General features: G+C 33.8%; 1 protein-coding gene across 1 annotated transcript; it reads right to left on the reverse strand.

Annotated features, from left to right (window-relative positions):
* Positions 1-7357: 7357 nt before the first annotated feature.
* LOC111499743 (CCR4-NOT transcription complex subunit 11-like) lies at positions 7358-16501 on the reverse strand. Its single transcript, XM_023151401.1, has 12 exons — positions 16172-16501; positions 14918-15028; positions 12549-12635; positions 9333-9386; positions 9045-9190; positions 8818-8962; positions 8592-8729; positions 8417-8488; positions 8262-8335; positions 7994-8135; positions 7723-7801; positions 7358-7647 (listed from the first exon to the last, which is right to left on the reverse strand). The coding sequence occupies exons 1-12, from the start codon at positions 16367-16369 to the stop codon at positions 7550-7552; spliced, it is 1344 nt and encodes a 447-aa protein (XP_023007169.1). The 5' UTR covers positions 16370-16501; the 3' UTR covers positions 7358-7549.
* Positions 16502-18114: the final 1613 nt, after the last annotated feature.

Raw genomic sequence — 18114 nt, forward strand, 5'->3', positions numbered from 1 at the left:
TTTTTTTTTTTTTTTTTTTTTTTTTTTTTTTTTTTTTTTTTTTTTTTTTTTTTTTTTTTTTTTTTTTTTTTTTTTTAATGGTATAAAATGATTTTTTTTTAAAAGTAAATACTTAAAATCTTTATTATTTTTTGTTATCAAATTAGTATATTTAAATATTATATAAAATAATATAAAGTATTTGAGTAAATAACCAGACAATTATTGAAAGATATATGTATGCATATTGTAAGCCTATCTTATTAAATAATATACCTATACATTTGAAATCAAAATTTAAATAAATGAATTATAGTTATTAATTTTTTTTACAAGTGATATAACAACCTAAATTTTTTAATAAAATGTCAAAGTCAAACAGTCACACGTCACGTTGACTAGTTCTTCAACCTATTAGTGGAAACGAATGTGATCTCTCCTCAACAAGTCACGGTCGATAATTACGTGATTCAACTATTCGTCGCATGATTGAAAATCATCTCCTCATCATTCTTCTCGAGACTGGGCAAGAATTTGTTTCCGTCTCTCAATTTGGTTGACTCTCTCTTAATAAGTTCACGTTACAGTGGGTCAATTCTCCTCTATTCACCTTATACCATTGTTGGGTGCAGGGTTGCCATTGTCGTTAATTCATCCCCTTGTGTTTTGGATATCCTTGCCTCAAAATTATTGATCTTATCGTGTGGTCAAATCATCCATGAACGAGTAGTAAGTTCTTAGTTTTGTTCTCAATTTATGGATTTTTGGTTTGTTTTCCTCTTATTTTATGTAAGCCTTAACCGCATAGTCATTCAATTGACAAGTTTGTTGGGCTCGCTACCATGCCTCAGTCTTTGCCACCATAACTCTACTATCATTTTTCCTTCGCTTCACGTTTTTTAGTTCGGGTATCTAGTTCACCATTGTGAAGATGTCGAGGTGCATGGCTCTAATGTATAAGTGAACCAATTCAATTTTATAATGATTCAAGACCGGTTTAGGGTTATTCTCACTATGGTGGTCAAGTTGATTTAGTTTCAGTTCACGTTGATTAATGCAATTTCTAGTAATTCAAACATGTTTCTACATTATTCAAGATCAGTTTAAGGTATTCTCACTAGTTTCAATCCGAGGGTTTTGTCCAATTTTCTATTTAGTTTGCCTTGATTCAGTACATTTCAAGTTGATTTTATTTTAGCTTTAGCTGAGTTAGAAGTTTTTCTCACCGTTGGTAATATGTTTAAGAATCATTTATGTTTTTTTTAATATATGATAGATGAGTTATAAGATTGATTCTCCTCGTTAAAAGGTTGTCGGTGAAAATGAATTCTATTGAGATTGAACCTAAACATTTATGATTTAGCTAACTATTGTTTTTAAATCCTCTTAATACACAGAAAATTAAATAATTTCTCCCTTAAATTTGGTTTATTAAATATTTAATAAATGTATAATTTTATTGAATTAAATAAATACATTTATTCTCTATTTGACATTAAACTAAATAAAATGAACAATAAAATTAATATTCTTAAAAAAAATTGAAAATAGCATTTAGTCATTTATTATATATAATTTTTTTTCCTTCCTGTTATTTAGAAATCATTTAAATTCTTAGATAAATTCAAATATAAGAAAACAATTTTTTTTTAGTTTTTAATTTGTTTAAAAAAAATATGTATCAAGTATAAGGGCCTGCTCTCAGCGAGAGGAATCCCACATTGCTGGATTTGAAATTATATGTAGTCGTTATAATGTGACTTGCGCCACCAATCATCGCCGAGCTTGGTAATGCGGGCTTGTAACCTAAATGGGGGCATTAATGTGGTTGGAGGTTGGCTCAGCCCATTGGGTAGGGTCCATGAGTGTTTATCTGGCCCGTCCATTCCAAGTAGGGAGTTGGGCTACTATTCTTGGGCGAAGGCCCGGGGGTAGCTGTCCTTAGAGATGGAGGAAACCGCGTGAGGCTGGCTTCACAGAGCAGCGTAACCTCCCTCTCCTGTCGGTGGAAGGATAGCGGGCCGGGTCTCAATGGCCCAATAAATAGTTGGTGGGTAGTTCTCAGCCCGACAACCACTTTTTTATTTGAATCGTTTTTATTCTTTAAATCCATCCTACAACTAATTTCTATATCTATTTAAATTAGAGTTGCATTGATTTTATTTATAAATTCTCTAAGAATAAATAGTTCTTCATAAATTTTAAATTTAGCTTCAATATCCAAATTCTTCTCCCACATTGCTAAATTTTAAATTAAATGGAGTGTTTATAACATGGCTTGCACCAGCTTCAATCGAGCTTAGTAATGTGAGCTTGTAACTCAAATGAGGGCATTAAAGCAGTTGGAGGTTGGCTTAGTCCAAAGAGTAGGGTCCCAGGAGTAAATATTTGGTCTGTCCATACCAAGTGGGGAGTTTAGGCTAGCCGCATGAGGCTAGCTTCACAGAGCAGGTCACCCTTTAGAGCTATACTATTTTATACAAATCAGACATACACATATTCTGTACAAGTACACTATTTTTAATCTTGAGAGTACAAGTAACAACAAGTCAAAGTCAAAGTCAAAGTACAATATGTACCAGAAATCGTACCCTTTCTATTCTGTACAAGTTAAGTACACACTATTTTTAACCTTGAGAGTACAAGTAACAACAAGTCAAAGTCAAAGTACAATATGTACCAGAAATCGTACCCTTTCTCTAGAGGGAGGTACTGTTTCCCGAGACAGGATCACACATGCTTTACACATCTTGTCTAATACCCAGTGTTCGATAAACCAACAACGAGGAAAAACAAAAAAAAAAAATAAATAAATAACACAATGCAAAATAAATGGATTTTAGCGTTTTTGAATTCTAAGCAAAAAAATTCTCAAGAGCTAATCGTATTTTTAAATCATTTTTATACTTCTTTAGAGGAAAAAAATAAATTGAAATTTTCGGGAGAAGACGTTAAGAGGAGCAAATCACAATTGTATAAACTGTCAGTATTGAATCTTATGGAAGAATATAAATCGAAGTTTCCTTTATCGGAAGTTGAATTACGTCAGCTACAACAGAAAATATAAGATGATAGTATGAAGTTCGACGAGAGTTCAATATATAATGATGTTCCTAACTTTATTAAAATCTTAATACAGAAGGAAAAATTGAGTGCAAAGGATTATATAATTGAGAAATCAGCTGATGATGATGACATAAAAATGCTTGAAGAGTTCGGTCAATATACTCTAGAGGCATTAATTATTCACGTTCTGGGAATTGTTTTCAACACATATGAAAGTATGGTTCGTGCTGCTTCTTTAATTAATCAACTCGACTCTTCTGTACGTACACATTCTAGGTTATTAAAATCCCACTCCTGTAAAAAGAGCATTTCTAATGTTCATATGTCTGATAAAATGGAAAAGTCTGAGACTTTTTCCTTCGGTGTCTTCTTACTCGAGTTTATGGAGGAGCGGGGATTGGTCAGTTCTATTACAATGGAATCCTTTGGTAGTGGTGTTAAGAAAAAGTCGAAAGGTGGCTATTATTATGAAAGCAATCTATTCATTGTCTGTAATTTTGATGTTACTTTACTTCCGATCAAGCTCAACCTTCCTATGATATGCCCACCTCTTGATTGGATGAGTGCGTGTCCGCCGAATCAATCTCCTAGATATCTCTCAGATCTATCAGGGGGTTACCTAAGTGGACCGACTGGTGAGATTTATGATCGTTACCGCTTATTAAGTTCTGGTGATCTAAATCACTTTTATATATATATAGGTTATTCTTCTTATTATAAGAATGATTACAAGTCTATGTGTAAAGTCATGAATGCGCTGCAGCGTCAGCCCTTTACAATCACCAGTGATTGGTTGAACCATTTAATGGAAAATGAAGACTAGTTTGTTGACGATGGTCTTCTTATGCCACAATTTCTGGAAACGATGAATATCAGAGATGTTAGCCCCATTCTTAGAGATTTCCACATGAAGGATGAGGTAATATACAATGAATTTTCCTTTAACGATTTGTTACATACAGTGATTAAGACTATCCAGCGTTCACGCTATGAACGATTAATTCTCAATCTCGCAAGAGCCTACGACGGCTATAAATTTTACCTACCCGCCTTTCTTGACTTTAGAGGTAGAATTTATCGCTGTGGTATTTTGCATTTTCACGAGTGTGATCTTGCACGAAGCCTGATTGTGTTTGCTGATCATAATCATCAGAAGGAAGAGATAAAGTGTAATTTTAATAACAAAGACAATAAAATTATATCTCAAAACATAACGTTGGCTAAACGGCCTTTTCAGTTTGCAGCCAATATTTATGACTTTGTCCCTATTACCCAGGACGCTGCATCAAGTGCATATCAGATTATGAGTTACTTTTTATTGGATGAGAGCCTGGCTGAGAGAACAAATCTCTTCCTAGATGTTTATTTGTACTTCCTCGCTGAGCTCAAGGAGTTCATGAAAGCAGAACTTGATCCAAATTTATGTTCGGTTGTTTGCAAACACCTCTCTCGTAAGATTGTTAAATCAATCTTTATGCCAATTATCTATGGAAAAACTGTAATGAGCACATCAACCGATCTGATGGTACATTTCTCTCAACACCTTACGAGTAAGGAATGCTTCAATGTGGCCTCTGTCTGCTTTAAGTTCTTCAAAGAAAAATATCCAGGAATGGAATGCCTGATCAGGTTGATACGTCTTATAGGCTGGGTCGCGTCTTCTAGGGATAGTGCTGTTAAATATAATGTTAGTTACTTTACAAGTGTTCAGGATTATATGAAAATGGAGTCAACTTATATATGGGTATATGACCGACTTCATAAGAAGAGGCGTCGGGTTACTCTCAGAGTGTCTTCTTCTAAGAGAGATCGTTGGAAGACAGAGATCTCTACCTTCGTCAATTTCATCCATCAGAAGGATGCCTTTATTGCTATGAAAGTAGTTGAAGAAATGCTGAATTGTAATGCTCCTATATACACTGTCCACGACAACTTTATAACAACTGTTGAGAAAAGCCGATTTATTCCAATGGCTTATCTCGAAGTAACTACATTTTTTTTTCCTCCTCATTTTCCACCATTAGTTTCACATTTATTTAGAAAACATTGCAATTCTCAGTCAAATTAAAAAAAAAAAAAAAAAATCTACTTATTTTTAGTTTTCCGATTTAAAAAACTAAAAATTCAAAATAACATATACACAAAGAGGAATCCCACATTGCTAGATTTGAAATTAGATGTAGTCCTTATAAGGTCACTTGCAGTCACCACGTACTGCCGAGCTTGGTAATGCGGGCTTGTGACTCAAATGGGGGCATTAAAGTTGTTAGAGATCTGCCCAACCCATTGGGTAGGGTCCATGGAGTATTGTTTGGCCCGTCCATTCCAAGTAAGGAGTTGGGCTGTTGTCGTTGGGCGAAGGCCCAGGGGCGGCATCCTTTAGAGAGAGATTGAGGGAACCGCGTGAGGCTGGCTTCACAGAGCAGCGTCACCTCCCACTCCTGTCGGTGGAAGGATAGCGGGCCGGTTCTTCATATCCCGGAAATACTTGGTGGGTAGTTCTCAACCCGATAACAACTTTTTAATTTTTTTAATTCTCTGTAATATTGAGTTGCATGCGATATTTAAATAAACTAATGGTGTGTAAATCTTATCTAATGCAAGGAGCACCATTTCATGAGTATGTTTGTTTTTATGCCACTTGCCAATTTACGGTGGTAAACAAGTCATCTTCAAGTTTAGTTCACGTTCGATTTAAGGGTTTTCTTCGATTCTTTGTTCAGTTCACCTTGGTTCACTACGTTTCAAGTTGATTTTCTTCAGCTTTTGTCGAGTCAGAATTTTTCTTACCTTATTTAATATGATAGATGAATTAAAGATTGATTCTTGTATGCATTTTAAATTTTGCTTCGATGTTTTGTTGCGAAATTATTCCAGGAAAACTTTCCCTTAAATTTGGTTTATTAAATAATTTTATTTTCTAATATCGAATAAGTTTAGAAATTTATTATAAGATATAAAAAATAGTCCCTTTTTAGAAACCACATTTTTTTTCCATTTATTTAGAAATTATTTCAATTTAAAAAAGAATTAAAAAAAGCATATGTATTAAGTAGATTAAAAGCAAGATGTATTTATAAATTTAGTTTCAATTCGTAGACAAATTTAGTTTTTGGTTTAGTTTCGAAAGATAATAATAATTATTCTTTTTTATTTTTATTTTGTAAGGAGAGTTAATCTATTTAATCTAACTGTATTTTAAATGCGAAATTTACTTTAAATAGTTTTTTTTTTTTTTATTATAAATGCAACTTCAATTTGTCATTTATTATCTGATGAATAAACGAATACAAGGGAAAGGGAAAGAAGGAAAACAATTATGAATTAAACATCCTACACTAACCTATGATTTATTAATGTGATTACAATTCAACCTATACTAATAATGCAAACGAAAATTCGATCTATACTAACATATACTACGAATATAATTGAAATTCAACCTATACTACAAATGGAAAACAAACTATCATATGCATGTGCCTGTAGAGCTTGGGTCGTGGGATTAATCCACCACACACTTAAATGGTGTGAAAGTTATTATTTATAATCAAATAAATTACAAGAATATGGAAAGAGTAATAAATGAAAATAATAATAAATAGAAAGATACTTACAGTGCAAATATCTAGCCTTGTAATAAAATATCAAATATGATATATATGGTAAACTATAATTTATTACTAAATATCCTTAACAATATGCATGTGCCTGTAGAGCTTGGGTCGTGGGATACTTTGGGTTGGATTTTTTAATCTAGCTATGTTCAGATTTTGCGCAAATTTAATTTTTTTATTTTTCTTCCGGAGATTTTTCTCGTTTTTCACTGTATTTCCAACCCATTTTGGCTAATTTTGATTCACTCTTTGAGAATATTTGTTTGTGAGATAGAACGCAAATATCTATATATTTGTTTATAATAAAATATTATAATAAAATATCAAATGATATATATTGTACCCAACTAATTTGAATGTCAATAAAAATTTGGGATAAGCTTATAGGTAACTTTGATTTGTAATTTTCTACGATAATAAATATTTTTTACTAGCGCCAAACGGTGAAACGTGATTAAGAAATTAGGACAAGCACGTAAAAAAGAAAACCTGAATAAAACTCCTGCTTGATTTATATATATATTAGAAAAATAAAAACATAATAACTCAATTTCATTTAAAGATAAGAAGAGGCAAGATTATCAAATGTCTCTTCTTATCATCTTTAAATTAATGAATTAAGTTTTAAACGATTTAACGACAAACACGAATTGAAGAGCACTGAAGAGAGACATATTACTCCATAACAAAATGCGAATGGGAAGTGGGCTAAGCCAAATATATATTTAGTCAAATGTTTGCTAAGCCATAACAGAGAGACAGTAGGAGAGGAGAGAGAGAAGAGAGGGGATCCTAAGGCTCGAGTATATAAAATGCTAACAATTGCTATTTACAAAAAGGATGGCGGCTGAGATGGATGCAGCAAGCACTCTGTCTGTCTGTCTGTCTCATTCCAAAGATTTAAGAAGCCTGAATAACGCCGCCGCTTCTCTAATGCGAGAGAATTCGATGCAGAAAGCTTGAACTTCGATGAAAAGATCTTTCACTGCAACCAACAACACCAAATACTCAATTTTTCTGCCAACAATTTAATTCAAGCAGAGGCATTACAGGAACTTACCATTGATGATGTTATTTCGAATCAGACTCTGTAGAAAAACACATACAAGTCGAACTAATCTGTTCTGCATGTACTTGTCCTGTGGAATAATAACAACAATTAAAAATGTTCGCTCTCTTACAGTACAGTACTTTCTTTTGGGTTGGGTAAGAAACCAAGCTCATTAACAAAAACGAAAGAAAATACGCAGGCATCCAAGAAATCAAGCACACAATAGGAGTCCTCAACTACCAAATGTTGTAAACTCAGAAAGTATAGTACAGATACGTACCTTAATGTTCTCACATGATGATATACAATTACTGATGTACATGTGTATGAACTCGGAGGGAAGTTCGACAGCTGTCGTTAGCCTGTTGACAACTTCCATAGAGTGTAAACTCATGTCCATGTTAACAAGCACATGAAAATACCTGTGCAACAAAAGGTGTGAGAATGAGTACAGGAAAAAGAAAAAAAAAAAAAAAAAGAAGGAAAGAACGACAGTATCTCAGGACATGCACAATAAAATAATTCAACACGAGGATTACAATCCATACTCGGCAATTTCAGGGGAATTAATCAATTTCTTTAGAACTTCAACTGCAACTAGAGGATTGTTTTCCACCAGTTCCTATTGATAAGAAAAAGATTCACAAAGATGAGGCAGAACTTCTTTTTTGGTGAAATCATGATATGATTCAAAATCACATACAGGTAGTTTTCTGGGTGTCAGTCCACAATGATATACAAGCTTTGGGTCATTTTCCAACTCCTCCACCGCTTGCTGGTCAACCAAAGAACAACAATGAGTCATTTCATCCTTTGGCATCCATTATGAAAGGAAAAAAATTCACGTGATAACAAAGTAACTGCAGAAGTATTTGAACCTCGTGTTCAGCAGGTATAAGAGGGCCCTTCACAGCTTTTGCAATTAAGTCCCTCGCAGCGGCACCTCTACTACTATCAACACATATTTCATGGTCCCATGAAAGTTCATGATCATCGTCAACGTTCAACCACACTAACTGTAAAGGGGCTTTGCCAGGTATAAATCAGGTCTGTTCTAGTCTAAATACATTACCTATAAAGGAGACAGTTAAAAATGTGTCTCACCTCTCCATTCTGTGTCGGAAGCCTTGGTGGAGGAGGCCTAATCCACTCAGGACTTGATCCTCGAGGTGATACATTAGACAATAACCCCACCACATCTTTTTCTCCAGATCCCACTTTAGGTACAATTCCAGGTTGCTGGTCAAACCTAAGATGTCCAACATCATATAAATAACAAAATAGTGCAGAAGCTAGATCAACACATAGATCATTGATACAAGAACTCTTACTCCACAGAATTTGCATCACAACCCCGTGGGACATCAGGGTCTGGGACCACATTTCTCACAGAAGCATCCTTAGAAAAGAAATCAAACGATTGAGCTTGGATTTCATCACAAAACTGTTGTTGCAACTGCTCTCGCTTAGGTAAAGCCTGAATAAAACAAACCTTTGGCATTAAATATATATTACAATTCGATTCTTCCCACAATAGAACTTGTGGGCAGAGCTCTTGATGGTTTTCCTACAGACAAATAAAAAGTCAGATTACGTTCAGGTTGGCTTTATTGTCTTACATGCAATGAAGGATCGAAATGTACAATGTAATCTGAGGCAGACTTTTTCAGGAACTGCAAGACCGACATCCCCATCATGAGTTATATAAGGAGAATTATATACATGGAAATTGGCATAGGCATGTAACTATATACTAAAATAAGATTAGTACAACAGTACTAGGTATAAACTGAACAAAATGCAACAGAAAGCATACTATGGAAGTTCACTTTGAAAAGGTCGAAGTCTAGATGTACAGCACAAGACACATCTTCACAAGGGTTTGATAGGAAACAAACTGCAACAGAAAACGTACTACGCTGGAAGTTCACTTTGAAAAGGTTGAAGTCTAGATGTAGGGCACAAGACTCATCTTCACAAGGGTTTGATTGGAGACTGAGGCTTTATTTTTTAGCAATAATGTGTCATTTCTCTGAAATCCATTATCCATTATAATACAAAAAGATAGAATAAAGAAAAGGATGAACAGTTTTAAGTCACTAAACGACAAGCTAACCACTATCCAGTCTTAGCCTTAAAACAAAATAAATAAATAAATAGAGCATGTTTAATCAAGAGGCGTATTGGGGTCTAAGTATGAGCCTTAAAACAATGGGAATATTATTTGTTAGATGATCACCAGTCTTTGCTAGACCAAATTTACATGCAAGCTAGGTGAAGCATTTATACAAAGATTTTATTTTTTCCATCAAGCATAAGTCTAGAATAACAAAAAATGTAGAATGTAGTTGATACATTTTTTCAAGTAAAGGATAGATTTCATTGAGAAATGATATAAAGGACAAGAATAAGAAAGAAAGGGAAGAACCCCACCACCATGGGCGGATTACAAAACATAATTCCAATTAGTGACTAAGGTAGAAAGACTATAGTTAGAAGGGGGGAGCATTTACGCCAATTTAAGGCAGTACAGTGAGTGTTATCTACAAAGAAATCATTAGTTGCAAACTTATCATTGATATTATATTATTTAACAACTTCCTGGACTAAAGTCCACGTATGACAGCTTTGTTAACATTAATTGGTGGGCAGTTAATGTTAGACAAATGTAAATTTAATTCCCTAATATCTGGGTATTGCTTCATTAGTGGCTATGGTTTAAATAAAAGTTCAAATTTAATTCTTTATGTTTTAAAAATTTTCAATTTAGCTTCTCATAGTTAGTGAATGTTATAATTGACTTGCAAGAAATTTACATCACATAATACATGATGAATTGACAAAAATTTAGAGGAAAATATCATCTAAAAGAGGAAAGCTTCTAATTCCTCCTACTTTCCAATAAATATTATGTCAGGTAGTGTTTTAAAAAAATAGGAAATGAGACTAAGATCAAAATTGCTCATAACAGAAGAAGGAGAATGTATTATCCCCAAAAAGCCACCGGTTACGATAAAAGGCCCCGGTCGGCAAAAATATTCGAAAGACTATAATTACAGAACCCCTTCGAAAGGGTACAACAAGTAGAAGTAAAGACAACAAATAAATCCCAAAAGCCAATAAAGTTGGCCTCGAGTCCCTTAAAAACTCTTTGGTTCCTTTCAAACCAAAGCCTCCATAAATTTGCATAAACTGCATTAGTCCACAGAATGAAGGCTTGTTCCTTGAAAGGAGAATCAACCAATTTTACCAATAACAGCAGTGAGGAGCTAAATTGAAAAGTTAATAAATAAGGAGCTATATTGAAACTTATAAAACAATAGGGACTAAAACTTATAGTTGACGATTAAAATACAATACAACTTGTCACCCACCCTTAAACTAATGGTCAAACTGAGGTGAGACTAGGACATCAAAAAATTAAATTCAATGACTTGGTGGTGGCATGCTGAAGAATGGCATCAGGCTCCCCCACAAGTTGAACTTGCATTCAAATTGAAGAATATATCTATGTGCAAAATATCTTTTAAGATAGTGTATACTAAATTTCCTCATTTAACTATTCACCTAATGTATTTCTCTAGTTTGAAAAGTTTAGATCTTGATGTTGAAGCAGCAGCCGATCAAATCAAGAAGATACAAGACAAGGTACATTTCAGAAAAGAACAGGCTTCCTATAGGTACATATGACAAGCTAAATGAAAAAAAGAGGGCAATTGGTCATTGTCGATTCATGAACTGAGTAACAGAAAATGCCTATATTGTCAAAACATCGCTTGATCTCAACATCTCAAATGTGTTGTTTACATCTGCCTACCCATTAACCTCTGGACAATAAATTATCCTCGTTGACAAATTTTTTTCTAGGAGAGGGATTGATGTAGGATAGTTAGAGGCTTTATTTGAAATTATCTTGGTTTATTTTGGAGTTTTTCAGGATTAGTTAGCAGAGTAATTTACTTTACTATTGTGAAGTATTATTGTAACTAAGCCTTTTTACCCCTAACCTTACCTATAAATATAAAGGTAGGACTTCCCTCTTGTACCAAGTTATTGGAGAATTAATAAAAGAAAATATCGTTTGGCGTATGAGCTATGACTAGCCAGGAATCATCAGCAACTCATTTTTGTCCGCAAACATTTCTATAAGAATACATGCAATTTGTTCTGCCACTGTACGAAGAATAAATGTAACTTTGGGTTCTTTTGTGGGTGAGGTTTTTAAATTTGTTTCTATTGTCATTTTCCAATTAAACTTGAAACTTATCACATACTCAACAAAAAGTTACGTTTCCTCTTCTTGTTTCTTCTTATTCTTTTTCTTCCTTTTTATTTTATTTCATGTTTTGTTTTTTGGCTCCCAGATCATGTTCATATATCTGTTCTCTGTGAATAGTATCGGCAATTTATGCAGATATTTAATTTTTTTATTTAGAACCAAAAGGATCCTTATCCTCTATCCTTAGAAAAAAAGAGCATAAACTCACAAAGAGGAAGGAAAAGAACTAATGGGCAGTGAGGCCTCCAATAGTAAAACCAAATCCCAACCCCAAATCTAGGGATAAAACAAACTGAAAGGGGACTAAGTTTTGATTCCTCATGGAAAGGTTGGGGAAATTAACTCACCATAATAAACAAAATTTCAACATACAAATAGGCTGTTGCCAATAACCATCAACAATTTTTAATCCAGTTATGATTCCTCTTAACTACACAGTTTCTATGATTTACTAGCACAAAATCTTCCAAACCAAAAAGCACAAGAAATTATAATAAACAATTAAAAATATGCAAAACGGCCAATTAAAATCAATGTAATTAATTAAAAGTTGTACCTCTTTGCCATCACTGGAGCTGTCTGATGCTAAAAGCTGGAAAATAAATGCCCTCTCACAATTTTCAGCTTCCTCGTCAGAAGCAGCCTGACACCCAGAATACGAAGCAGAAAAACTCAATTTTTAAAATTAACCTAATTCAGAAAGCAATGAAAATTTCTTTGTAAGTCCATCTTGTAGAAATAATTTCTTTTTGCTAAAACCCATGAAATGGGATTGGGAAATTAAGAGAAATCGATAATCATTGCAAATCACTTCTAAAATATTGCCATTGTTAATATTTTAAAATTGAAATGATTTTACATAGAATAAGAAAATAAGATGGAGGTACTAGAAAAAATAAAAATCAACAGTGAAGCTCAGCAGCTACACAAGTGGATGATAGCCCCTCAATTAGGGAGGTCAGGGGAGAGGGAGATGAAGGGAATGGAGAAAAAATGTTTGTTCAATAGGATAGGTTGATGGAGAAAGAGTGCAACTCAGGATCTAAAAGATATCCATGGAACTTGGTTACCCTAAATTCATACCATACAACGCTCTCAGTTCTGAATTTGCAATTTTTAGCATTTGAGAGAGAACAAGGTTGAAAATCCGAATACTTGAAAGGGTCTTGAAAACTCCAAATTGTAATAAATAAAGGATTTGTGAAGTGGCTTCTTTCTCTCAAAAAACAACAATATTCTACTTTCAGAAATCATCATAACATTCCAGGGAAACAAACCAATCCCATAGAATAAAAGCACCCCTGCCACACTCTAAAAACTTCATAATCAAGTTCAGCAGCTTCCCACAATACCTGTTTAAGAAATGAGAAGACCTACACTCATGGAAAAATCTAGAGCTACCATAGTGTCTATTTCTAGCATTAGGCACTACCTAACCCCACACCAGAGCATCTGAGAGACACCTTCTCCTAAAGATCTGCCACACCTTCCTGAACTAAAGAGCAATCCTGCCAAGCATCTGTCACCCATGACACTGTACCCAGCTACAACACCTCTTTTTTTTTTTTTCTATGAAATTTGTCTGATAAGCATATGAAGAACACAAAAGAGGACAGCCTAAGGGCAGAGGGTAGAAGGAAACCCCTCCCAAAAGTAAACTATCATAGAAAGGCTTTCCAGTTTGTAATAATCATAGAAAGGCAAGACTATAATTACCAAAATCATAGAAGGAAAGACAATAAATACCAAAAAAAAATCGTCATGATTTGGAACCCGACAAGTAGCCAAGTGCTGTACATTCTAAACACAAGCATCCTCTGTATCCATCACATCCACAAAAATACTGAGGATCATCTCCATCCAAATTAACCAAAGGATGGTTCCCACATCACACATCCAAAGGGCTTGTAATTGCCTTGAAGCTTACACCCATCAAAGCTTCTAACAGCCAAACTTCCACTAAATTCAAAAAACAAAACGGGAGGCCAAGCTCTTCAAAAGTAAAGATCCATCCCCTGAAGGCGAAAGGGCAGTGAAGGAATGTGTTCTAACAAATAGTCTTCCTCTTAGCGTTTCCTATGACAATCTTCCATCCTGCTGCTTGAGTCACACCCACACATCCCCTTACTTCACTCCAGTCCTTCCCCAAAGACCTACAGAAAAACTCAAAGGTCTCTCACACAGCCACCAATGCCTTCACAACTTTCTTGCTTCGTTACTGGCTTCTTTTTCATAGTTGATAGAGAAGTGCAAATTGATCAATTGTCTTAGAAGTTAAATCCCTATTTGATTTTTTTTTTTATTATCTAGTTTGAAGGGAGCTCTTTTACAATTTCAGAGAAGTGTATTTATTACTTTCTCACTGACATACTGATAAAAAGACTACTGTAAAGCAATCAGCGCCGCAATCAATCCCAAGGGGCAGCTCAATGGAGGCTAAAGTAAAAGAAGCAACCTCACCCAGTCTTTTTTTAAAACATGAGCCGCACTACAAAAAAATGAGGACTAGACCTTACAGGCTTAAGTGCAAAGCACAAAGAATGTACGGGCTATTTTTGTGAGGCACATAATAGAGAACTATGAAAAGATAGCCTTTTTTTTTTTAATAAAGAAGCCAACTTTTATTGAGAATAATACACAAGGGCAATACAAAAAAAATAAAAATAAATAAATAATAAAAAAATAGATCAAGAAGAAGGGTTAACAAGAACTACAAAGCTACAAAAAGGACTCCAATCCAATAGTAAGTTCCTCGATAGCAAACATTACACAGTGGTGTCAGGCTGCTGACATTTAGCAAGAACTAAATTGTAAAACATGAGCATCCATATGCAACTGAATGACATTCAACTTTTAGTCGAATTGTAACGAGAACAAAAACTCTAACATGTCTCTTGTTACTAAGTCATTAGGTAGCATACTTACGTGTACAATAAAAGATATAAACGGATTAGAAGAAGATTTTTGCGAGGAATATGTCTGGTGAAGAATAGAAAATCCCACTAAACGTTGTGTGGCATGAAGCAACTTCTTTGGCTGCATTTTAGATCCATTAATCAGTAATCAATAAGCACAAAAAGAGTCAATCCTTCATCATAAAAGGATTTCATGCAAAAGATAAGGAAACGATTGGGAACAAACGCAACAAAGGTACGGAAATCTAACCATCACTATCCAAACAGGTATGATAAATTCTATAGTAGGAATCAAGACTGTGTTCCAATCGTCTTAAGAGTTCAAACAGTTGAATATGGAAGAAAAACACCAAAAAAAAAAAAAAAACATTTTTCTTTAGGAAAGAGAACACCATTTTATTGATGAACGAAATTACAAAAGGGAAAACCCCAAACCACTCATTATAGAAGAAAAGACTTCCATACTAATGATAAAACTACCAAAAAGAGAAAAAACAGAATTCTAATACCAAACATTGCAAGAAAGAGCAGTGCTACAGACATTCTTAAAAAGAACTGCATACCGAAACTACATATGGGAGTGAAGACCCCAAATATCTAAGATTAAATTAAAAATGACAAAAAAAAGAGAAAATCCTACACATTGATTAACTCGACAGATTGAAAAGCATTGACGATTTAAGTTACCAATCGCATGTACTGAACTCAGTAAACAAAATCTTCAGCAACATGTAAAAGTTTTATTTTCTTTAATGAAAGACAAATGCATTATAAAAACAAATGTTATCAAGATGACCCGAATCGAAACAAATTGGTATAATTCATCGAATGGAGATTGGAGAAATATTTTGACGCCGTTTCTTTGGCCTCGAAACAGACCCAATGTAAATGTGTATATGTATATATATAACAGTTTCAGTAGCCACAATTTCATCGATTTAGGTAATACATACATAGCGGGTTTTCAAGATTGGTGCGGAGAATCTAGTAATTGCAGGTTAGAATCATAAATTTTTAAGAAAGGGGCAAATGAGGAGATGCCTGACTTCAAATCACGCACCGAGGAGGACAACCGGGCAAACAAAGGAAAACCAAGGCCTAGAACAAAAAACATAACGAAAAGGCAGGCCATGTAAATGAAGTCGAAGAAGAAACAAGATTTGCAGATAAAACACGGCCCTAAACTCGGACGTAAACATGTGTAAATCAGAACAAATCATAACAGAAAATGATGAGGAGAAAACATTGATAGGGATTGAATGACCTCCAAGAGAATAGCGAGGGAATAACAGGCAATAAATTGACGAGTGCGAGGGATCTTGGATGTAAAATCGGCGATGATGTCTAGAAATGGGCGTTCATCCCCTCCTGCTAGCAAAGAGTAGAGCGTTCGGGATTCATCAACCGTGAGGGTCATCTTCATACTTCCCCACTTGAATTCGTTGTTCGCCATTTTAAACATGAATGCAGGTTGGTTGTCGATCAAATGCTCTCTGCACAAAATTGTTGTTCTTGCAAATCTTCAACTTATATAAGCTTCGCTTTGATTTCGTTTTCAACCAGAAGTCGGTTTAAAGGAATGCTATTCTTTTTCTTTCTCATCCCACACCTCCATATATATTGGTTTCAAATCCTAACTAATTTCAAATAAATTTGGTTGTAATCGTATAAAAATATTAAAAAATACCTTTTTATTACAATTTTTTTTTATCTGTTCTTGCATAAAATATTCTCTATATTAATAAAAATATTAATAAATTTCTATCTTTATTTTAAAAATACCTTTAAACTTTTAAAAAATTCAATAACCCCCTTAAATCTTAAAATAAAAAATAAAAAAAAATCAGTATGAATTTTCAAAAATTTTATTAATATTCTCCGACCTTTTCAAAAATTTCAAAAACACTTTTAAACTTATTGTTACGGTTGGTATTTCAAAAATACTCTTTTAATTTAAAGAATTTTTTTGAACTTTTTTTTTATAAAAGCTTGACGGTACTATTTTTAAATTATCATGGTTTCTTTTAAATCTAATATAAAAGTATTTAAGCACGTTAAAGTTCAAAGATATATTTGAAATAAAATACTAACGGTAACTTATTTTTTATATTTTTTATATTTTTTTTTAATTTAAAGGTATTATTGAAAAATTTTAGACAAAATACAAAAATTTATGGATGATTTATTAATTTATTCTAAAATATAATAGAATTTTATACCGTTTTAATATATTATTTATGTCCAATTATTGGTTAAATTAATTTTAAAAAATTATTTTTGAAAATTTCAAAATTTTTAATAATACCCTTAAACTAAATTGAGTTATTCAAAATAAAATGCACCCTCTCCGTTTAAAGATTCATAATACAAAGACATAACCAGCGGAAGCTAAAATATATAATTCTCATAACGATGCAGACGACACCTTTTTTTATTTGAAAATAAAATATTTTTTAAAGTGGTGGAGTATTAAAAAAAATATACAGTTAATGACATTACTATTGGGGTCGAAAAATGTAAGTACATACACGCATGTCCTACGTGAAAACTTTCCTTACAATATATTATTCATCTATTGACCATTCCACCAAGTTGTGACCTCGCCATAAAACTTTTGGGGCCATATCGCCACCCTCTCACTTGACCATTTCGTCAAAATTATAGTTAATATAGTTGTGACCATATCGTCACATTCAATCATTTTCAAAAAAATATCATGGATCGTAAACATACATATGCATGAGGTGGACCTAGACTTTCCTCGGGCTTGTTCCAACATCTAAATCAAATTGTTGGTAGGTTAGAAATGGAACCAAACCAACCTCTAAAATTGCCTATTCATTCGGACAATGCTCCGAACACAAAAATGTGCAACCTCCCCGTTTTCTCATGCTGAATCCCGTTTTCTTATGTTGAGTCACAGACAGTGCCTTGGAAAGCACGGACGAGCAACATGTAGGAAAATTTGCACGTGTGGTTCTGGCCAGGGACTCCGATATATTGTACCATTGTAGGTCCTCGTAATTCAAGTGAGAGGTTTGAGAGTGGAACTTTCTTTGTTGTGAAGCATATTGTTATTGTTGGATTGTCACAACTTGGACGTTGTTCCCCCCTAACGTCCCCTTTTGTTGCCTTGAATTTGCTGAGGAACAGGGAGGATGAGAACATAGAAGACTAATATCAACTTGCAATCTTTTTCGATATAGC

The sequence above is a fragment of the Cucurbita maxima genome, unplaced genomic scaffold (assembly GCF_002738345.1).
Source record: "Cucurbita maxima cultivar Rimu unplaced genomic scaffold, Cmax_1.0 Cma_Scf00027, whole genome shotgun sequence".
NCBI lineage: Eukaryota > Viridiplantae > Streptophyta > Magnoliopsida > Cucurbitales > Cucurbitaceae > Cucurbita > Cucurbita maxima.